Source organism: Nannospalax galili, unplaced genomic scaffold, assembly GCF_000622305.1.
Source record: "Nannospalax galili isolate Female #2095 unplaced genomic scaffold, S.galili_v1.0 scaffold207, whole genome shotgun sequence".
In the NCBI taxonomy this organism is placed as follows: Eukaryota; Metazoa; Chordata; class Mammalia; order Rodentia; family Spalacidae; genus Nannospalax; species Nannospalax galili.
Window position 1 is genome coordinate 4,676,163 of NW_008358517.1, and position 24,155 is coordinate 4,700,317.

Sequence of the window (24,155 nt, forward strand, 5' to 3'; positions counted from 1 at the left end):
CAGTATAGGACTTTGAGATAGCTAACTTTCTGAAAAATACTGCATAGCTTCAATGTATATTTGCTATAGTAATAAAACCATACTGTGAAATAATGCCCATTCGCCACATAATATTCTGTCAGAAATTGCCTAAATATGTTTAAAATGATTATTGAATTATGGATTTATAGGGATATGAAAAACAATGTTGCCAAGAAGGGTGTGTGTGTGTGTGTATGCAACAATATCTGCTCTATAAAAGTTGAAAAGTAATGCAGATGAAGACCTCACTCTCCAGCCTTCCCTGTGAAGACTGATGATTTGCTCATCTTCTGCTCTCCTCGAGTTAGCAGGGCCCAGCCCTGTTTTCCACTGGTGTCACAAACGCTGGTGAATCATGTGTAGTACATGGCCATAGTGTGTGTTCAGGGATCCAGGGTTTCCCATGAAGTCAGATTGTAAGGCCTAAGTTTGGCTGGGGAAAAAAACCCTACAGGAAATACTGATTTCTAGTTCCAGACAATGTGAGGTATACTTCTTAACTCCCTAGTTTTAAGGTAGTTTATTAGTTTCTGTATTTTTAAGAGGCCTTGTTTTTTTTGGTGTATGTGTATGTGCATGTGTGTGTGTGTACTTGGGAGGTCAGAAGTCAGCCTCACATGTCCTTCCTCAGACTCAAAGACCCAGTCTGTTTGTTTTTAAGATAGAGTTTCTCACTGAGACCTGGAGCTCACTTATTTGGATTTTGACTGACCAGCAAGCCCCAGGGATCTGTTTCTGCCTCTCCAGTGCTGAGATTACAAGTGTCTGCTACCATGCTTGGCTTTTTTACATAGCTTCTGGCGATTGAAGTCGGGTCCTTACATAGCAAGCACTTTACTGACTGAACTATCTCTGTAGCTCTGATATGTATATATATATATATATATATATATGCTAATTATTACCTATTTTATTATTTATAGAAACATTGAAATAAATGAAAAAAGAGCACACATGGTTGTCACTAAATAATCACTGTTAAATGTTTTTGATATTTTCTTCTCTGGATGTTTACTTTTTATAATTCATTTCAGTATTTATTTTCTTGTAAGGGAGGGTCTCGCATAGCACAGGGTGACCTTGAACTTCTGATCCTCCTGCGTCTTCCTGCCTCCTGAGTTCTGAGATTGCATGTGTCTGCCACTACTTCTCGTATATGTGGTGCTGAAAATTGAACCCAGGGCTTCCTGTATGCTAGGCAAGTAGTCTACCAACTGAGCCACATTCCCAGCCCTCTGTGAGCCCTGGGCTTCAAATCCTCTCAGCCTCCATTTTCTCTTGGGTGAAATGGAGACAACACTGGTCTTGACTTGCATGATGTTGTGATGACTCAGAGGGGATCATGCAGAGATGACTTGAGACAGTGTTTGCTGAGTGTTTAGCAAACTGCAGCTATGGTCATGGTTGTTGTATACAAAGGTGGTAATTTAGTTTGAGAAACAGAGTATAGAGTCATGCTGTGGACACTACTTTGAAACTGTTAATGAGCTTAAAGAGAAAAGAGGAATCTAAATTTCACAGTTTCACTTGGGAAGCAGAGCTGGTATGTACATTTCTGGCTTGACTTACTTAGCTTGTGCGGGATCCATGATGTCACTGCCTTAATGCTCTTTGGCATTTATCTTTGCAACGATCTCCATGCTCCAGTGCAGGCAGCGTTCTTCTGTGTCTGTCACTTTCCTGTTCCATTAACTCTGTGACCTTGAGCCAGATAGTTAAAGAATTTGGGTCTCAGTTTCCTCAGCAGTTAGACAGGCATAATAAATAGTACTTCACTCACAAGTTAGTCATGAGTATTAAATGAGATAATAGGTTTAGAAAAAGCATAAGAGTGCCTGGCCCCTGGGAAGACTTAGCTGCTGCTATTTCAGGCTGTCTAGAACCCCCTTTACTTGAAATGGTAAACCTCATTTATTTGACTTGTTACTCAACCTGTTTGGATCTTTCAACTAAAAACTGCCACCCATACAAGATGTCTTGCCAATCTGTGTAATCTTATTCTATAATTATTTTTATAGTTATATCTACATCATAATTTAAAACATATAATTTCCATTGCTTCAGTTGAGAAACTGAAGTTGAAGCACTTTGTGTTGCAAATGCCAGAAATCAAACCAAAAATGAGCGTCATGCAAAAGGGAATTGGCTTCAGTGGCAGAGAGACCTGTGGGTGGACCTGCTTTGCATGCAGCTTCTTGCCTTTTGGTCCTAAGCAGTATGGAGAGCTCCAGCTGAGACTTAAAGATTCATTTCTTTTCTCTTCCATCAGCTTCCCTTCCTCTCTTAGCCCATCCATTCCAGCTTGATGGCTTCATTGGTGACTATCTCCTCAAATCTAAAGCTTAAGAAATGTGAAAGCATTTGAGTTTTAATATGTCAAAAATAGAAATTTTTTTTTGAAGAGTAGTCCTCAGTTGTAAACATACTTTTCACATTTGGAATGTATATAACCACACAGCTATATTTTTATCCTATAAAATGTCCAATAATGAAAAAGTCTTATATGTAACACATTCCCCTCACTTATCCAATCCCCAGTTCAGTTTTTGAATTTATTTTTCTCCAATAGCCTGAGATACTAAAGCCATTTTTAACAGGTGACTTTCATGTGCGCAGAGAGTGTGTATACACGTGTGTGTGTGGGGTGTTCCCAATCATTCTGAGGTCTCATTTAAGTTTATTTACTGGTTGAGGGCTATGCCTTAGTCATCTCTAAGTTGTTGGATCCAGTAATAGTAAGTACTTGATGCATAGTCATTAGAAAAAACAGAGGTGCGGTGCTGACACACCAGGAGATGCTTGTTTTTCAAAACTATGCCAAGATCAGTTTGTTTCAGTATCATTTTTTTTACAGGCCAAACACAGTGGAGGAGAGGAATCAGGCTGCTCACCCTTATCACAGTGACTCTATTTTTAAGGAGCGTGAGTGTTACATTTCCTAGTCCTAGAGAACCCCCTAATGGAGAATACTGTGTGCTGCACTGTGAAGCTGTAGACAAAACACATGAGAATTCCATTAGGGTAGCCATTAGACTACACACACATTTTTAATATTGAATATTAAAGCAGTAGTTAAATACTCCTTTTTTGCCAGGCGTGGTGGCACATGCCTGTAATTCTAGCACTCTAGAGGTAGGAGTCTGAGGATCAAGAATACCAGGCTAGCCTTAGCAAGTTCAAGACCAACCTCATCTACATCATATCATGTTTTAAGAAACAAAGACAAAATTTTTTAATATTTTTGATAACTATATTTTTAAAGATTTATTTTAAAGATATTTTAATTGTATGTATGTGTGTATGTCTATGTGTGGGTATGTGTATGTGAGTGCAGGTGCCCACAGAGACAGATCTTTACCTGCCTAAGTGCTGGAACTGAATTCGGGTACTCTGGAAGACCAGTGTGCTCTCTTAATCACTGAACCATCTCTCTAGCCCTGATAGCTACATTTGTAAAAGAAAAAGAGTTACAAGATGATTTAAAAGCTACATAGAAAAATAAGCAAAGGTGTTCTGACACATCTGACCTTTTGAAACCAACCATTTTGTGTTCCTACACATGGCAGCTGAATTACTTTGACCACTGGGATGCTTCAGGGGCCACTTGTAAAGCTAGCAAGGCCAGAGTGGCACAGAATTTAGAGATGATTTTTCTCTGTTGTTGAGGCAAGATCCTGAGTACTTTATCAAAGTCATGGATTTTTAAGGTTTTCTGTCTAGTTGGTGGGACCAGAGCCATTGTTGACACAGATACGGTTCCTTCTAGACCTTCCTAACAGCTCTTTACTGGCATCTGAATTCCACAGGGATGCTCAGCTGTTAGTTCTCAGCTGAAGATTCTAGGGGATCCCCCTGCAGATCTTCTGTGAGTGCTCCCCGTCTTTCTGTGCAGCATTCTACTGGCCCCGGCTTTGTCCTGCAAACTCTGCTCTCTTGGATTAACTCAGGGAGTGCCCAGATCCCACCTGAGTGGCTCCTCCCTGCCCTGGGTGGCTCCTCTCTGCCCTGGGTGGCTCCTCATTGCTCTGGGGTCTACAGACTCTCAAGACAGTGAGCTGGGCAATCATAAGAACTTCTGTTTTCTTGACTCTCCATGTTACCGTCCTTCTTTGCCTTAATGCCCAGTCTTGAAAATCATTGTTTCATATACACTTGGGTATTTCTTTTTGACAGTTCTGGTTGGCTCCTGCCACACTGTCTTATCCAGAAGCAGATGTATCCCTTTTAATATTTGGTAAAATGGGAATTTTATGTAATTTTCTGTCAGATGTTTTTCACAGTGACTCTTGGGAGCACGTGCCCCACCAGGGACACTTGTTATCAACGTGGAGTTCTGAGTTTCACCCAACTGCTCCATCAGGAGCTCTCCAGTGAGGTCCAGACAGCCTGTTCCAGGAGCTCTGGATGTTGTACACACCCAAGTTTAGAACTCTGAAGGTCTGACTTGAACAGACTATCTCATGTATACAATCTGGAGGAAGAAAGAAGGGATATGGCCTTGAAATTCTACATGCATGTCAAAGCTCCTTCTGTGGACTGAGGGAGAGCTTGCCTGAGGAGCCACCTTAGTACACTTACAGCTGCACAGGCAGGGGAAACCATAAAATCTTCAGCTGTTGAAAACTGACTTTGTGGCTCAGGGTTCATCAATAACTTGATTAATTTGACCGCAGGATGTCATTTGTCAAAAAACACCAGAGCAGTTTTTCCTTACAAAGGGAAACAACCAAATGGAATTTACTGGAACTGTTTTTGGTGGAAGGACTTACAGATTCTAGGGTAAAGCCTATACGAAAGCTGACCTGGACGGACACTGGAGACCAGGAACTGTGTAGTGACTTCTCCCCAGAAACCACTGGGACCGAAGGCACTGGGAGAATGCAAAGTGGAGGGTGGTAGTAACCAGAGAGTGATGCCTTCAGTGGTCCTTCACGGGTGGCTGGAGTGTACATCTGGTTCACTGCCTGAAGAGCTCTAATTCACTGATGAACACGGAGTAATGAACAAGACTGTGGGAGAGGAGGACATGCCAAGAATATTATTTTCCTTTGAACCTGAAAGTTGTATGTTCTATCTAAAAGTAAGAAAAAGGTATTAAAAATAAAGCCATGGGGGTGGGGGTACTGGAGAGATGACTCAGGGGTTGGCTGCTCTTGTAGAGGACCTGGGTTCAATTCCCAGCACCCACAGGCAGCTAACAATCATCTGTAACTACAGTTCCAGGGGATCCGACAGCCTCTTCTGATTCCTTGGGCATTGCATGACACAGGTATACTTACGTATATGCAGGCAATACACCTATACATATAAAATAAATTTAAAAAGCCATTGGTAACTAAATTTTCTCTTTTATAAGAGCTTTAATCATGGATGATTTGTATTCTTTGGTTAAGAACTTGGTAAAACCTAAAATTGCTTTGAAGGGTAAGGTGCGTTTCGTTTCCTTGTGTGATAGTTGGGCCTTGCGTTCACACTGATCAGTGCCCAAGGATGGTGGGAAGACAGCAATAAATCATGGAAAAGATATGTTTCTCAAACTTCATCCAGTATTCACGGGAGAGGCTTTCTCTGGTTATATGTTTCCCAAACACAGCTTTCTAGGAAAACCTAGAGTTTCATTATGGAGCAACTCTGCGTGTGCAGATGTCACTTGTATTAAACATCAACCAGTCACCACACATGGCTCTTAGTTTCCGCTGAGTATTTGGATTCTGCACATGACATGCTCTGCTTTCCTGGAAAGGGTTGGTCTTACTTGATCCCACACTGGTGTTGGTCAATCACAGGTCTTTCCTCTTCATTCTAGGAAATAGGGAAACAAGGAGTGTACCTTATTCTAAATTACATCATGGTTTCTTTAAAGGAGCACATTGAATTTATGTTATTTGAAGAGGCACATCATTGAATGTAAACAGAACTGTATTAGAAATTGGGACTCTTGCCCTTAGGTCTTGATTCTGTCTCAGAGTAGCTGAGATAATTTGGGTGGATTTCATGATCTTCATCTATAACATAAAGGAATATGAAAAACTGACATTATATATCTGACCTCATTCCAATTGGCATATTTTATGTTACCTAAATCAAATTGTGGTGGCATGAATTAATGGTAGGCTCACTAGGAGATTATAGAAATGTGTGTTCCTCTAATAATTACTGTATATTTTTTTTACTACTAAACTCCCAGTGCTAACTTTCTGCAGCCACATCTCATTTAAAGTCTGGTGTGACACCCTTTCTTCCTCTTTGAATTCAGATTTTCTTTCAAAATCCTATCTCTGTCTGTTAAATTTTATTTGGTACTGTCTGAACATTTATTCTTGTCTACACTTTCCAAAACTCATTTGCTAGATAATATTTTCAAGTTCTACACAATGAATTTCTGTTTGGGATTATAACAATTCAAGTGACAGTCAGATTTGTTATGCTAATTCAGATGTCAGAAACAATGGGACATATTGTTCCCAAAAACCCATCACATGAGGCATTCTTGAAGTGGAGAGTGGTTTCCTACAGCTGTGGAAACAGTCACAAGTTGGATATTCTGTTGCTTCTTCCCAGCAAGTGATAGCGGTCAGTGGACACAGTGAAGGGAATAGCAGTGTGGGTGTTCATGCTTTAGAAAGAATAAATGACATATCTATCATAATTAAAGATGCTAAAAGTGGAACTAGAGCTGGAGAGATGATTCAGCAGTTAAGAGCACTGGCTGCTCTTGCAGGGGACCTGGGTTCAATGCCCAAACACCCACATAGCAGCTAATAACCATTTGTAACTCCAGATTCAAGGGAATCTGACACCCTCTTCTGACCTCCAACGGGCATTGCATGACATGGGTGCTCTTACATACATGCAGGCAAGGCACTCATACACATAAAATTTAAAAATTAATAAAAATTTGAAAAGTGGGAACTTGATGTTTTATTGAAAATGTGAATTAATAGATGATGTCCACTTGAAGTTATCTATAAAAAATAGATAAGCCCCTTAACATGACCTCTTCAGTGGTAACTTAGTATTATGCCAGGCTCATTTCTAATGTTAAGGCATTATTTACTAAATAATAAAATATACGATGCTGTCTCTGAGATGTGAATTCTAAAGGTAATATTTAGAACAAAGTTCGGGTGTCTGAACAAGATAAATTCATTTTAGCCAACAGAAATATTTATTTTAGACAGTAGTTTTTAAAACAGGATATAGTAATGTAAAAAATTATTCATTAAATAGAAAGTATATGTATACTTTTTAACATTAAAATGTAAAAATAAAATGCCACATACATGTATGTGTATGTGTAGCATTAAGAGCCACAATAAGTTGATTCTCATATAATCATTGCCTAAGTTAAGAAACAGACTCTGATCAATACCTAAGGACTCCCTGCCTACATGACTTACGTCATAGTCCCGACTTCATCCCCTGCCTGAGGTAACTCCTTTCCTGAATCTTGTATTTATTCATCCATTTATTGAAAAAATTTAAATTACATTTACTTGCATGTGTCTGTGTGTGCACACATGCATGTGTATGCATGGTGCATGTGTGGAGGCCATAGGACAACTTATGGAAACCAGTTTTCTCCTTCCACCATGTGGGTCCACAAAATTCAACTCACGTCGTGAGTCTGGGTGGCTGGTGCCTTTACCTGCTGAGTCATTTCACCAGCCCCTCCTGAATTTTATTTTTAGCACTTTGTTGCTTAAGTAACCTGTTCACCATGCTTTGAGGTTTATATAAATAAACTACTGATATACTGTGTGATTTTTTTTCTATTGATATTTTCATTGTGAAGTTGATATACCAACTTGGGACGTTCAACTCTTTCATTATTTTATCTTCCACTACTTAAGCAGGACTCACCTTAGTTAGTCATTGTCCTGATGAAAATATATTTTCAATTTGCTTTAAAACACAAAATGTCAGGGCTAGAGAGATGGCTAAGCAGTTAAGAGCACTGTCTGCATTTGCAGAGAACCAGCATTCAGTTCCCAGCACCCACCATGGTGGCTAAGAGTCATCCACAGCTCCAGTTCCAGGGGATCTAATGCCCGCTTCTGACCGCCACAGGCATTCAATGATACAGGTATACAGGTGTACTTACATACATGCAGGCAGAACATTTATACTAAAAATAATAAAAAATTAAAGCCCCAAATGTTCATTTTAATTTTAACCTTTAAAAGACATAAGCACTCCATTATGCTTTTGGACTGACTTGGTAGAATTATATTTGCCAAACAGTTCTGCCATTTCCTTACAGTCAGTGTGAAAAACAGAAAGGAAAATCTGTTTCTGTCATCTTCATAGTCCCCTTAAGCTGCACGGTAGTCTAGCTTGCATTGATACTGCAAAATCTGGGTATCTGAGAAAATAACCACAGCTTAGTAATCTTGTATTTCCTTGTCCCCCACCCCCTTTTCCTCTCCTGTTTAATTCCTTCCCCATTACACGGAGATACCCTGGCATGAGCTGTTACAGACGCTGGCTTCTTAGTCACGTACTTAGTGTTCTTTAGCAGGTCTGGGATCATTAACCAGGTATGCAGACCTGGTACATGACTTGATCACTATTGAAAGCAGGAATGCTCACTGACTCAGAACAGGGTAGGAGTTCGTGGATACATAAACCACTTCCCTAAAGCCAGACATCTCCACACATTTATTTTGTACAGCATGCAAGAAGTTATTTGGCAAATGTCTGCCTGGTAGAATAACCTCAGTCTGGACAAGTGATATTTTCAGTCATGCTCTGGCAGAGCAATAGTTGAGGCAAAGAGAAAGGAAAATGGAGCTCACCCGCCCCCTCTCAACATTGTTGAATTCATTTAAACTTAGGTTAAAATTACCTTATTTATTTATTTATTTATTTATTCATTCATTCATTCATTTATGTATGTATTTATTTTGGCAGTGGGACTGAATCTAGGGCCTTAATACTTGCTAGGCAACCATTCTACTACTGAGCTATAGTCTTAGCAGTCTTGTTTTTCAGTTTTTAATTTTGAGACAGGGTCTCCCTAAGTTGCCCAGGCTGTTCTTAAATTCACTCTTTAGCTCAGACAAATTTTTGACTTGATGTCTTCCTGTATTATCCTCCTAATTAGCTGGGATTATAGGCCTGAGCCAAACCCAGCAATATATATGTATGAGTTTATATCTAAATTTATAAAAATAATTTTATTAACTTACAGACTGCCTTACTATTCAAAGTATTAACAAAAGCTGTATGTGCACAATTTCTATGTAGTTGAGCATCTAAGGGCCAAGTCATTTTGTCTTCAGGCCACTGGGGCAGAATCCAGAGCTGAGCTTCACTCTGAAACCCTTATAGTCAGAGTTCCCACGATAGTTCACTAACCTTCTAGAATCGCCCCTCCAGTTGTTCACTGCATGTCCATGGCTAAATGGCACAACCTTCAACATGGTAGGCACTAAGTTATCTCTTAGATAATGAATTTGAGGTCAACTAGAACTTGTTTGAACTGGTATATTTTTTATGAGTTGGGATTGCAAAAGTAGAGTTTAAACTTGCTGTTACTATCACTTCAAGCAACGGGGTGCATTTGCATGTGTCTTCCTTGGAGTGATTGTTTCTAGTTTTCAATTTGCTGAGATTCTTGTGAGAAAAATGAGGGCAAGGATATGGCACACTGCCAGCCTCTGCATCACATTTAACATATTTGAGATGACTGAGGAAAGATACTTGAGAAAACGGGGTACTGGGGCTGATGAGATGGCTTAGTGGGTAAAGGCACTTGTGCAAACCTGCTAACCTGAGACCAATCTCTAGAATTCATTTAAAGGTGGAGAGAGTGGACTTTACAAGGTTGACCTCTGACCTCCACTTACCCTCCATGACATAACCCCCATACACTACAATTTGTAAAAGTTTTTAAAATAGGGGGTATTATAAAAAAGCATCGTATTTAAGAACTTTCTACAGGTGAGCAGCTACCACAAATATTGAAAGTACATGGTTGGTGTTATTAATAATTATATACTGAATGCCTATGCTTCTGTGCAAGTGCTTTGGCTTCCTGCCTTTAGAGTTTATAAGTTTCCAACAAGTGCTACAGGACTCTGCACTATCTATGCCTCCTACCTCTAAGCTTTGTGCATTGTCTATCTCTTGGTCACTTTGCTGGAGCCCCGCTGGGGCTGGACAGGCTAACACTTTTAGCTTTTTACCATCTTAGGATCTCTGCATATGTTATACACTATTCTATCTGCAACACTTAGGGTAAATTGTTAATTTATTCCAGATATGAGCTCAAAATGACATCTTCAGGAAACATGCCCCAAACCCCAAACCTTGTCCTCCCTTAGTGTTTCCCTTATTGCAATCAGTTAACAGAATAGCTGGCTAGTTGTCTCTTGGTAGTTGAGTTTCTGGAGTTGGTATCTGACTGATTTAGATTTCTGAATTCACAGGGATTTTCCAGAGTGAACCCAACATTAGATCTTCAATAAATATTTGCTGAGGTCATCAAGTTCAGTTAATATTTTGTTTTCTTTTTCTCTCTTTAGCTGGGAAGTTATCAATTCCAAGCCAGATGAAAGACCCAGACTCAACCACTGTATTACAGAATCATGGATGAATTTCAGCATATTTCTTCAAGAAATGTCTCTTTTCAAACAGCAGAGTCCTGGCAAGGCAAGTTTTCCAACATTGGTGTGCGTTTATAAATATTAAATGTACTTAGAAACAAATTAATCAACCACCTTTGGTGCATAAATATTCTCTAATTCTGATTGTATTGTGACTACATGCATCAAACTGGTATTTACAAGGCTCAGAAACACATGAAATTCTAATGATTTTATAATTTTTTAAAAATATTTTTTTAATCTTCGAATTTCTTTTATTTATATGAGTACACTGCCTACATGTAAGTGCTCCCATGCCATGCAATTCCCACAGAGGTCAGAAGAGGGTATTGGATTCTCCTAAAACTGGAGTTGTGGATGGTTGTTAGCCACTATGTGGGTGCTGGGAGTCCAACCCAGGTCCTCTGCAAGAGCAGATAGTGCTTTTAACCACTGAGCCATTTCTTTAGCCCCATGGTTTTATAACTTAAATATATTTATTTGGCTCATTAATTAGAATGAATGGTGACTGGGCTTTACCATACCAAAAGCAGGGAGAAAGGTCTTATTAAAAACTTCAGTTATTATATTTTGTCTGGTTCTGAAATCAAAGAGAGTTGAGATTAATGCATAGTCCTTTTAGGGTACCTTCAGAGTTAATAGAGTCCTACTTTCAGTTTAAAAGTAGAGAGAATCTTTCTACCCCCTCTTTCATGACGGTCCCTGAGCCTTGGGTGGGAGAAGTTTAATAAAGGGATCCTGCCAAGGACCATCATTCAGCAGACTCTTGATCTTTACACTTTGGCTATTTGTGACCTTTTGTGTTCCTGGCCCTCCGCTGCATGAGGCAGCTTCATTACTGAGAACTGAGAGATTCATTAGTGTCCTCTTCATTGTCCCCATTCTATGTTCATGGAGCCTGTTTGATTGGCATGATTATGTGCATTTTCTATGTGTAGAGGTTGCATTGTAGATGTGTCTCTTAGGCCTGGTCAGTTCATAGACAATGTCCATGTGTGACCAGTTGTGGTACTTGGTAGTAGTCTCTGGTGCAAAATGAGCTTCTTTGATGAGTGCTGACTGGGATACTTGTCTGTAAACATTAAGGATACACATTTTGTACATAGTAAGAAATCACATTAGTCTTGCGATGTGACGGTCTTGGGATTTTCTCCCAAGAGCCAGGGAGGAGATGCATGACCATAGGGAAAGAGTCCTATAAGCTTCTGGGAACCTGCTCATATGATTCTATGGTAATGGTTTCAGCATACACAAGTCCCATGCAAACTCAGGCAGACAATAACCCAGCATAGAACTGGGAAATGAACAGCAGACCTCAATCTTATCTGAAGGAATGTTGGCAACCGACTGCTGCTAGATGAAGAAGAGGCTGATCGTCCTAAAACAAAGGACTCTAGATAGGCTGACTAGACTTAGTGGATGGACTTGCACTGGGGAACAGTTGGGGACACTAACAACCCAGTGGATCTTAACAGGGATGAGTGAGTATATGGGCTCCAGTGGTGGGGGACAACTATGGGAAGGTGCCAGTGGGGACAGGGGTATAAAGATGATTGTTTGAGCTGTTCTGTATGAAATACACAATTTTTTTTAAAAAAAGTAGAGACTCTAGCATGTTTTATTTAAGTAAACTTGATGAATGTGATGGATGCCTATAATCCCAACACATTGGATAGGAGGATCTTGAATTCAAGGTCAACCTGGACCACATTGCAGGTCTCCCATAAAAAAAAGGAAGGAAGAGGGGGCTGGAGAGATGGCTCAGCGGTTAAGAGCACTGACTGCTCTTGCAGAGGACCCAGGTTCAATTCCCAGCACCCACATGGCAGCTGCAAACCATCCTTAACTCCAGTTCCAGGGGAATCCAAAGCCCTCTTCTGACCTCCGTGGCATTGCATGACATGGGTGCACTCACATACATGCAGGCTATACACTCATACACATAAAATAAAAATAATAAATAAAATTTTAAAATAAGAAAGGAAAGAAGGAAGAAGGAGGAGAGGAACAGACAGATGGATGGAAGGAGGGAGGAGAAAGAATGAGCAAGCAAGCTTTGGCAAAAACATTCATTGTGGTTATACAAATGGAATGAGTATTTAAGACAAAAACCCACTTGGGAAGAGTCTCAAGTGATTGGAAAGGGATTACGTGGAAAAGTGCACATGCTTGAAGACTGTGATATATGTCTAGTTGAGGGCAGGACAGAACCATCAACAGACCTTGCTAGTTCCAGCACTGCTTTTAAGATTAAATTATCTGCCGGGCATGGTAGTGAACTTGGGAGGCAGAGGCAGGTGGATCCCTGTGAGTTCAAGGCCAACCTGGTCTTCATAGTGAGTTCCAGGCCAGCCAGGGTTACAGGGAGACTTTGTCTCAAAAAAAAAAAAAAAAAAAAAAAAAAAGATTAAATTATCCGCCTGTAGTTGGAAAAAGAGCTAGAAACATCAGCATTTAAGATCCCTCCATTGTGCTGTGTCCAGGTGACCTTGTAACTTCACCAGTATTAAGTAACAGAGCTATGCTTGGGAACACTTTGAGCATATTGACCTGACAGTATTGTATTTGGAAGGATTACTTTAGTCACGAACCATCATTTTTAGAACTGATAGCCATTTGAAGGGCATGATAGATTTTTGGTGCCCATTTGACTGGCATGATTATGTGCATTTTTTTTGAATATTCTCAACTTAAAACCTCTGCACTGAAGTACATTAATGTCCCAAAGTCCATTAGTTGAAGGTGGCAAAACACAGGAGACAGCCAATCCCTTTTTAAAGCTTCATTCTGGGTGTCAGCATGCTTTTATTGACTTTTGTTCTTTCAACTTCAGTGGCCTTTCTTCATTTCTAGCATTCTTGATTATTTCAAGGGCCCATGCAGTTTCTGAAGTAGGTCTTCATTTTGTTCCACATGTTCTTCTGTGCTTTTTGTAGGGATAATTTATTAAGCACGTGGAATGAAGTATCAGTTAACCTGAAACTTAGACCCCTTGTTCTTTCTCTTAATCAGTTACTGATGTGCATCCCTTCTTCAGAACTTTTTGAAAGCCCTTTAGTGAATTTTCTTTGCTTGCTTACTTAGCGATTTAATTCAATACCTCAATTTCAAAATAATGCTTAAAAAGTAGGTATTTTTTTGACTGGAATAGAAAATCAACTGAAGACTTTAAGAAGAAAACTTTTCTGTCTTGATGTTTCTCGTGGAAATTAGGGAAACTCTGTATATTATTTTAAAATATATGAAGACAACCAAAGTTTTTGCTTTGTAATTGACAGAGAAAAGGATAATGGTTACCTTTGCTGCAGGAGTTTCATTTCACTTGGATTTGGTTTCAAATTGACCTGGAAGTGGGTGGATATGGTCAGAAGGAGGATTTCCCTGTCTATTGCAATACCCGAGGTTTACCAGCTGTGCCAGTCACACCTGATTTGTATAGATGCTTCTGTTTCTGCAACATTTATGAATTCGGTGGGCTTACAGTGGTGGTTTGAAACTGCAGATTTAGTTACCTGTCTGAGTAAAAGTTGTTCCTGGGGACACATTGCTATGTGGGTCTCTTGCACCTGGCAGTCACATATCCACAGGCAGGAGTAATGGAAGCTTCATTCTCTGTACAAGAATTTAGTTCCTCTGTCTGCAAAATGATTATTATTGAATGTTAAAGTGCTTCTTGAATGCCCCTCAGTACAGAGGACTGTTTGAAAACCGTTTACCATGCCTAGCGCGGCACACATGGATAATGTCTACATTACCAGGCTACTCTACAGCACCTGATATTTTGAGTAACCATCTCACTGTTTCTGTTGTTTCCAGTTTTGTCTCCTGGTCTGCAGTGTGTGCACATTTTTCACAATCTTGGGAAGTTACATTCCTGGGGTCATTCTCAGCTATCTGTTGTGTAAGTATAGTGGCACACTTTGCTAATTTGTGTGATGCATATAACATTATTTAGTAGTTAGCAGATCTATAGTTCGGAATGGTAAGGGTGAGTTCTGAATTCTGGTACATAAAAATTCCCCTTTCTCCTAGAAACATATTTGTACTTAAAAAATGTGAAGAACAGCAGGAGTATAAGAATTTTCAGTTTTGAAATGTGTAAGAGTGCTTTGCTTGTGTGTATGTATGTGTATCACATGCATGCCTGGTACCCACAGAGGCCACCAGATACCCTGGAACTGGAGTTACAGATGGTTGTGAGCTGCCATGTAGGTTCTGGGAGTCAAATCTGTGTTGTTTGCAAGAGCAAGTGCTTTTAACCACTGAGCTACCTCTCTAGCCCCTGTAAGAAATTTTATGTTGTTATACAGTGAGAGTATAACTAAGCTATGCACACCAGTTCCCACAAATACACCAACACCTTTGCCTTCTTTCATGTTCTGTAGTTCAATAAATAAAACCACAGTGCGGGTCATTGTATCTCTGCCAGAAAAGCCTACATTAAAATATCATATCAAGTCCTAGAAATGATGTAGCACAACCAGAATTCCTGCATACTCTTGGTAGGGAAATAGTGCCATGATTTCAGAAAGTTGTTTGGTAGTGTCTGCTCTATGGGTAGCCATTCCACTATTATGTATTTACCCAAGAGAAATGGATGGGCACATCTGCACAAAGATTTACACACAGATGTTCACAGATTTATTTTTAGTAGTACAAAGGAATACAATTCATATGAGCCTAACTAATGAATGGATAAATTGTGGTATATTCATATAATGGACTATTACTCAGCACTAAAAAGTGATCCATGGATAAATTTCAAAGTAACTCGGCAGAATGGAAGATGCACGATGAAAAAGAGCATGTAATGTATGCTTCTATTTATATATAATTCTAGAACATTCAAAGTAATTTCAATGAAAAAGTATGTCAATTGTTGCCTGGGGATGAGTTGGATGGGGTCAGGAAGAAACAAGAAGCAAAAGGGAAAATTTAATTAAAACACGAACAAACTTGTGTAGTTAATATGGTCTTGATTGTGGTGATGGTTTCTTAGTTGTTTGCATTTCAGAACCCTATCAAATTGCATTTTATGCGTAATTGATTGTATATGACATATTGTTCAAAAATATTTTGTAGAATATAGATTTTCTGATTTTCCTAAAAATATGAAGGCCTGGTTCTGCTACTTTTCTTATCTTTCTTACCCTGGCTTTTGAGTTTAACATATAATCCACCGGCCTCTAAAGATAACTGAGTTTGCAACTCCCATTTTAAAAGGAAATTGGGGCCATGAAATACCGAGGACGTAAGCACTGGAGAGTGTGATACAGCTACTGTGACCCTCTTCCTTTTTGTGTCCCTAATGCATAGTACAGAAGGTAAATGGTTGGAGCTCACATTTAGTCTTCCAAATGGAACTCATATAAAATATTAGTTTCTTGACTTGCATTGTTTAGGAAATAAATGTGAAAGGTGCTGGGAAAGGCAAAATAAGAGCAAGGCATTTTTCAGATGGTTTTCACTGATCTCTCGCTCAACCCCAACCCCAAGTAACACCATCCCAGCATTACTGACAAGAGGCTAATAATAGGTAATCCCTTCCTCAGGCTAAGTGGCAATGATAATTGCCTCAGTGAGGTTTTAACTGAGGACATAGTCTGGAAAGCATACCACTTTTCCATAAGTTTTTGAAAAATATTTTATTATTATTATTATTATTACTTTGGTTTTTTTTTTTTTTTTGAGACATGGTCTCCCTGTAGACCAGCCTGACCTTGAATTCACAGAGATCCACCTGCCTCTGCCTCCCAAGTGTTGGGATTAAAGGCATGAGCCACCATACCTGGCTCTTACTATTTTTATTTTACGTGTATGAGTGTTTTACCTGCATTTAGGTAAATGCACCCATGTCGTGCAGTGCCCACGGAGGTCAGAAGAGGGCATCAGATCCTCTAGAACTGGAGTTTATAGAGGGTTGTTCACTACCATGTGGGTGCTGGAATTGGAACCCTGGTCCTCTGCAAGAGCAGCCAATGCTCTTAACTGCTGAGCTATCTCTCCAGCCCCAACTTCTAAAAATTTTAAGGGTAAGAGGGGTGTGTGTGTGTGTGTGTGTGTGTGTGTGTGTGTGTGTGTGTGTGTGTAGTAAAATATGTTTTCGTTGCAGGAGAAGAACAGAAATTAGGAACTTACTTCATGGAGGGATTGCCCTAAGGAAAAAACTTCTATTTTTCTATAAATTAAGCAATGTTTTGTAAAGTTTTAAAATGTAAACAAGCATTCAAAAGGAGGAACATGTTACCTGTATCTTTTCTCCTTTATATTTCAGTGCTGTTTGCATTTCTGTGTCCACTGTTTAAATGTAATGATATTGGACAAAAAATGTACAGCAAAATCAAGTCAGTTCTACTGAAACTAGATTTTGGAATTGGAGAATATATTAACCAAAAGAAACGCGAGAGATCTGGTATGTAGTTTGAATTATTAGAGTCTATGCATGAAATAAGACGTTACTAGGCTGGTTATGAGGTTACTTTTAATACCCCTTGGGGTACTTCTAGCCTTTTACTAAATATTACTATAAAACCTATCTCCAAAGTATAATCTTGTAATCTTTTCATTTAGGCCTTTCTTCTTTTTTCAAACGTACAATTAAATACATTGACTTAAAATACAAACTGTGCATGGCCCTAAATGGAACATCTATATCACCCCCGACACATACCCATTACAGAACACTGAGGAAGAGAGAGTGGAAGGATGAAAAGAGTCAGAGACTGGTGGTGGGAGTGCTCTAAAATAGTGTCTTCTGGATATGATAGGCAGGTACACTCATGAACTCATGCAGCCATGGTTACCTGCACAAGATTAGGCCTGTGAACATTTCATTATAGAACAGAGCAGCTCTATTTAAACTCAGTGGGACACACACACACACACACACACACACACACACACACACACACACACGAAAGTAGGAAGGAGATGCCTTGGGAAGGGTTTCAACAGGACAGGGGAATAGACAGAGAAATAGGGAGCAAGGAGGACAAAAACTCATAACACATGGATGAAACTGTCAAAGAATGAGTAAATAAAAAATTAAATATAGAAGCTGTCAGGGAAAAGAGAAAAGGCTTTAACAAGTCTGTGCTTTTTTATGATTTGCTTTATTTGGGTTGGACCACTGAAAATGACAAAGTGGGAGTAAGCATGGGAGCCACGTACGAGGGCATCGAAATGACAAGGGTAGGAAAGGAAGAGGAAAATCCAATGTAGTGTTTAAAACCATTCTAACTTGCATATGACTTTACAGTTTCTCAGGCCGTAGTGTGCATGAGAATTGCCTGAGGGGATTAGAACAACATAGATGGTAGACCCCAGCACAGCATTTCTGGCTCAGGAGGGCTAGGGTAGGACTTGAGACTGCTTGGCTATAAAGTTCACAGGGCTGCTGCTGCTGCTCGGGCTACAAGAACACCACTGTAGACCATTTCCTTCTGAAAGCAAACATTTTGCAAATATGTGAAGCTTCTTAAATGCCAACAAATAAAGATAGGCATTAGAATGTCTGCCGACTATGAATATATATTAAAATGAACACACTATGCCTAAGCTTGTCAGGAAACTAAAAGCTTGCAATATTGTTTTCAACAGAAGCAGATAAAGAAAAAAGTCACAAAGATGACAGTGAATTAGACTTTTCGGCACTTTGTCCTAAGGTACATTTGGTTTAGTTTTCAATGTGTTTCTATGTGGTTTCATTATACATTTATTTTCATAAGCCAAAGTAAAATGATTGTCCTAATAGACTTCTGCTTTATAAATCTCAAAGGAAAATACTTATTTTTTTGTTATTCTAAAATTTGGGGGGTCAGTGTGAATTTTTCAAAAGATTTTCTTTAGTTTATAATGTGCCACTGGGATTTATATTGCCACAGATTAGCCTCACGGTTGCTGCCAAAGAGTTATCTGTGTCTGACACAGATGTCTCAGAAGTATCTTGGACTGATAATGGAACCTTTAATCTTTCAGAGGGATACACTCCACAAACAGACACTTCTGATGGTATGCTGATATTTATGGATATTCTAATTTTTATTATTTTGAATATGTGAAGAACCACTTAATTTCTGTCAGTCACTGAATAGATAACTAAAATGTGGTACATTTGTGCTGTGGAATATAACTTGGCTATAATAGTGAATAAAACATTGATATTTCCTATACATGATGAACCTTGAACACATTATTCTAAGTGAAAAACACCAGACACAAAAGCCACATATTAAATGCTTCACTTAAATCAAGGATAAGCAAGTCCGTATAGAGGGAACGTATATTAATGGTTCCTAGAGACTACCCGAAGGAGGGGATGGAAAGTGATCATCTTTTTTTTGAGTAATGAAAATGTTCTAGAATTTGGCACTTGTCCAAACTTGCATCTCCTAGATGATTCTAAGTCCATCAAGCTGACAATGATGATTTAACCACGCAAACACCAAAACTAGTCACATCCTCAAGCTCATACTAGACGAAGTTGAATATTAAGTCCTCACACACCACACTATTTTATGTTTAAGAGGAAAGCTACAGATGTAGGGAGGACATACGGTATTTGTCTAGTTGTAGAAAGATACCGTCCTAGATTCAGGAAGGGTCCTGCATGTGGTTAAATGGATTCAGTTGACTCAGGAAGCTACATGAATGCCAAGGTTGGTCAGGGGGTTCAGAGCTAGGTCAGATTTTAGACAGCTCTGATTTCAAAGGTCTTCTGGTGCTGAATCACGAACTGATGTTATACATTTCACAGATCTTGACCGGCCTAGTGAGGAAGTGTTCTCTCGAGATCTTTCAGATTTTCCATCTCTGGAAAATGGCACAGGAACAAATGATGAGGATGAATTAAGCATTGGCTTACCCACTGAGCTCAAGAGAAAAAAGCAGCAGTTGGACAGTGGTCGCAAACCAAGCAAAGAGAGGCAGTCTGCAACTGGTCTCACCCTTCCTCTGAACAGTGACCAAGCCTTTCACTTGATGAGCAACCTGGCTGGGGACGTCATCACAGCGGCAATGACAGCTGCAATAAAAGACCAGTTAGAAGGCACCCAGCAGGCACTTGCTCAGGCTGCCCCCAGTGCAGGAGAGGACACAGACACCGAAGAAGGTGATGACTTTGAACTACTTGACCAGGCAGAGCTGGATCAAATTGAGAGTGAATTGGGACTTACACAAGACCAAGAAGCAGAAGCACAGAAAAATAAGAAGTCTTCAGGCTTTCTTTCAAATCTACTTGGAGGCCATTAATCTGGGAGTCCGCCTGCAGCTGAGCACATATGAACCACCAAAAAATTTCAAAGAAAGACAGAAACAAACAAACAAAAAAAAAAAAAGAAAAAAGTTGAATTGTAAGCTTTAACAATTACTTTAGTTTTTTTTGTTTTCTTTTCCTTTCTGCAGTGAGTTGGATATATATATATATATATCAACTGATACTGATTGATATTTCTGATAGTTATTTTTATGTAATAAGCATGGAAATGAAATTCATAGATACATACATACTGTGGTGTCATATATGATTAGAGGTTTTTAAAGCAAAGAGAAAAATATCCAAATCCATCAAACTATAAGATCTTTCTATAAGTATTCTTTCTCCTCATAATTTCCAAGCATGCAAAAGTTTATTGTAACTCATTGGAATGATGAACTGTGAGTACATATCAGCTCCCTTTTTCCTCATACTTGGAAACAGTTTTTAAAAACCTGGTACAGTTTAATATAGAAAGAGAAATTCTTGAAATGTCTTTGGAAGAAGGATTTGGAAAATGTTATACACATTAATTTCCTAGGAAAAACTTAAAAAATATACTTAAGAACTACCGATAGACTGAAGTTCCCTGTTGTTTTAGCTGTTGTATACATAGGCTTACTTGTAAAGTGGCATGCTCCATTGACTGCCGTATCTAGTCTTGCAAGAGGTGGTATTAACCCACAGAAAGCAAGTAGTTATGGCTCCCATAACGATGGTTTTGATCTAAACAGATTCACTGTTTTGTTCTTTTGTCATGCCTGTGATGGGGGTGCTGTGAATGCGGATCTGTTCTGCACACTCAGACTTAAGTTAAACCTGATTTTTTTACATTGTGTTATAGAGAATCTCTATTGTGAAACTAGTTACTGGTATGTCCTATGAATGATGCGGTCATCAACAAGAATGGAACAACTGTTTTTTAGAATGTAGAAGTAGAGGGACTTAAAGTGTACTTCTGTGCTACTGCAGTCTATGTAATCTGTTTCCTATTGAGAAGTTAGAATATTATTTTTCTTTAAACTTTTTTTTAGATCACCTTTAAATAATCAAATATGACTTAGAGCTTTTAACAAACTAAAAAGCGGAAGCCAAGATAGTTGTTTTATTTTGTGATATAATCTTTTAGTAGCGTTGAGGGACCATGTCAGCAACTATCAAAAATCTCTTAAATCTTCAGCTACAGCTGGCATCTAACACAGGCCCTCCAAAAGGAAGGGTGACGAGACTGTAGGAAATCTGTGTTCCCTTTTGGTTTGATCCCTTTTTTTTTCTAAAGACTAATTATAGTAACTTGAAATTTTAATGTAGCATCTCTTATTTATTTTTTCTTTCTGAGGTATTAAAATCTTTAGATTAAATTTTGCCAAATGTAAAAGGGAGAGAAGTTACTGGAGACTTTGAATATTTGCTTTTTGTGATTGACTATGCTTATGTCATTAGCGCCTCATGACTGTGTTTGATATCCTTTATTGATACAAAGTGAGCCTGTGCCTTCATTATCTTGCCCATTTTGGTACAAATGTAAATTTGTGTTAGAAAATCTTGGAATTGTGTGAGTCTGGAAGAATATATCTGAATTCTATTCAACGAGTTTTCTGGACATGAAGAAAAATACAGTCACATATTTATAAAATAGTTGTTACCAGTATTTTTTATGTGTATGTTTCTTCATTTAGAAAATATTCTTAGCCATGAAGTAAAAAAATTTAAAGGTCATTTCTTCACTGGAGAGAAAAGAATTTTAATAAGTAATTGAATGTGTTTTAAGTCATTGTACAAGCTTACAAGAAAATAAACTAAAGGGCTGATAATGGTATGAACAAACTCTAGAATAAACTATTACAAGATATAAATTAAGAAGGAAGTTGGTAGGGTTTAAAAAAAAAAGGTCATCAGTATAGGGAAATATACCAACTCTCCACAGAGAACAATTACATTGTAAGCACACTTTTCAATATTTCAGTATTACGTGTGCAAGAGTATGTGGTTATAGACTTACACAATACAATAATGATATACTTCTTAAAATTTTTATTTCAAGCAAACATAGGGATGTTGATCTGTATGTGTTCTGTGGTAATATTGCTGCTAGTTTTAAGATACAGTAGCAAAAACTAAGAGTGATTCGTATTCCAGGGGACTATGTATCCTTTGTCGTGAGAATTTATATAAATAGTAAGATTTCCCTAGTATCTAAACAACCTTATAAAGAGTGGCTTATAAGATCTGGGTGGAATGTAGTTATTAAAATATCAACTTTTAAAAAAATTTACAGGAGTTATAGAAAAGGTTTGCTCATTTCCTGTAGAAAGTGTTAGGTAAACCATACAATGAGAATAGTATACATTTATCATATATTTTGGTATGAAACAATAAAACTGAAGTCTGGGACTGGAGAGATGGCTCAGCGATTAAGAGCACTAGCTGCTCTTGCAGAGGACCCAGGTTCAATTCCCAGCACCCATATAGTAGCTAACAACCATCTGTAACTCCAGTTCCAGGAGATCTAATACTTTCTTCTGGCTTCTGAGGTAAGGACATTGCACATATGCATTATACTTATATGCAGACAAAACACTTATACACATAAAATAAAAATAAAAATTAAAAAAAAAGTTGGTCTGCTTTGGAAGGTTAATTCAGGCTTGCATATTCTCATTCTAGAAACACGTTTGCTTTTATCCATATCCTAAAAATCTTCAAAATGTATTAAATAAACAAACCCCTCTTCCTGCCTACTTTCGCGGAGGATTTGGAAAATAAACTGTTATAAAAGTTTTATAATGGGCTGGGCATGGTGGTGCATGCCTTTAATCCCAGCATTCGAGAAGCAGAGGCAGGTGGATTTCTGTGAGTTCAAGGCCAGCCTGGTCTACATAGTGAGTTCCAGGCCAGCTACTGCCACAGGCAGACCCTGTCTCAAAAACTCTAAAAAATAAAAATAAAAAATTTTATAATTAGCAAACATCCTCAATATATTTAGGTAGTATATGGAGATTTGTGTGTGTGTTTTGAGACAAGATCTTATTATGTTGCCCAGGCTGCCCCTGAACTCACGGAGGTCTTCTTGCCTCAGCCTCCTACTTGCTGAAGTTAGGGATTACTTTTATATTTAAATAAGTACAACTTTCTTTTAAAAGTTGGCAAATGTCATCATGCTACTGATTTTAGGCTAAAAGCACATATAATTTAAGAAAAAAAGAGATTTTAATATTTTGTGTGTGTGTGTGTGTGTGTGTGTTACACTCCAGCTGTGTTAGTTCCAAGACAGGAAATTCCTGTGAAAACCCTCAGTAAACTGCTGCCCAGATCATTTGTATCATGATGAAAAGTTATGAAGCCTCAGACCGTATCAGTACCATCATTTCTCCATTTGCACTGCAGCATTTGGGTTAGATGTGCTGCAGAAAGCTGTCCTCTGAGCATAACAGCCTTTGTCACCATCAAACCTGCCTAGACTACTTGAGAGACCCTGAAGATGGGCCTGTTGACATTCCCTTATAAGGAAGGTGTGGGGAGGGTCAATCAGACCCTCACCTGAGTTCTTAGCTACTTCCTCCCAGCTCTGTGTAATTTTGCCCTAACTGCTTGTGGCCTCATGGTCTTGTGAGGTGCTATAGTATATGGACAGTGAAAGGTTAACTGGAAGAGGTTGAGGGGCTCAGGGAGGACTCAATCTATGCAGCTGTCATATGGGGAGGAAGTTGTCATCCATGTAGAGGTGAGACTTTTCAGTGGTGTGGCTGTGTGGGAGTTGCTCACACTCCTGTAAGTAACTAATCCCTCACTCATGCTCTGTAAGTAAACCCAATAAACTCGCTGGTTCGCCAAGCTAGACCTGGGTAGAATTGTACTTTGATCTGTCATAGGTGCCCTCTCGGGTGAGTAGACACCTGTTTGCATCTCCCTAGGAGACGTTCACACAACACAATGAAGTGTTAGATATACAGGCGCTGGTTTTAATGCTGGTATCATGGCACTATGACACAGTGTCCAAGTCATAAAATTACTCCCAAACCACAGCCTCTTCCTTTCACACAGTCACATTTTGAGAATTTCTAAAAGTATCTGAAGCACTTTCAAGGGGAATCAAGACTGCATAAAACCAAGACACCAATATTTTGTCTTACCTGCCTTCCAAGTCATCCTGATAGATCTTTAAAGCAATCAAGAAGTACCTATTTACAAGAAAATAGAAATTTTCTTAATGGGTCTATCTCTGCACTGGCCACATACACCAGTATATGCCTGTGAAATAAATGGATGGA

General features: G+C 38.9%; 1 protein-coding gene and 1 long non-coding RNA gene across 2 annotated transcripts in view; one reads left to right on the forward strand and one right to left on the reverse strand.

Moving 5' to 3' along the window:
• Positions 1–21,535, forward strand: part of Retreg1 (reticulophagy regulator 1) — a 40,081-nt gene extending 18,546 nt beyond the window's left edge. The window contains exons 2-7 of the mRNA XM_008821767.2: positions 10,551–10,677; positions 14,448–14,532; positions 16,906–17,043; positions 18,231–18,295; positions 18,515–18,641; positions 19,387–21,535. Of these exons, the coding sequence (XP_008819989.1) occupies positions 10,551–10,677; positions 14,448–14,532; positions 16,906–17,043; positions 18,231–18,295; positions 18,515–18,641; positions 19,387–19,880 (1,036 nt within the window). The 3' untranslated portion in view covers positions 19,881–21,535. The remainder of the gene's footprint in view (positions 1–10,550; positions 10,678–14,447; positions 14,533–16,905; positions 17,044–18,230; positions 18,296–18,514; positions 18,642–19,386) is intronic.
• Positions 3,315–24,077, reverse strand: LOC115068200. The gene is made up of 3 exons (XR_003847576.1): positions 24,018–24,077; positions 5,777–5,823; positions 3,315–5,030 (listed from the first exon to the last, which is right to left on the reverse strand). It is a non-coding gene; the product is annotated as an uncharacterized LOC115068200 (long non-coding RNA).
• Between the last annotated feature and the right edge of the window lie 78 nt (positions 24,078–24,155).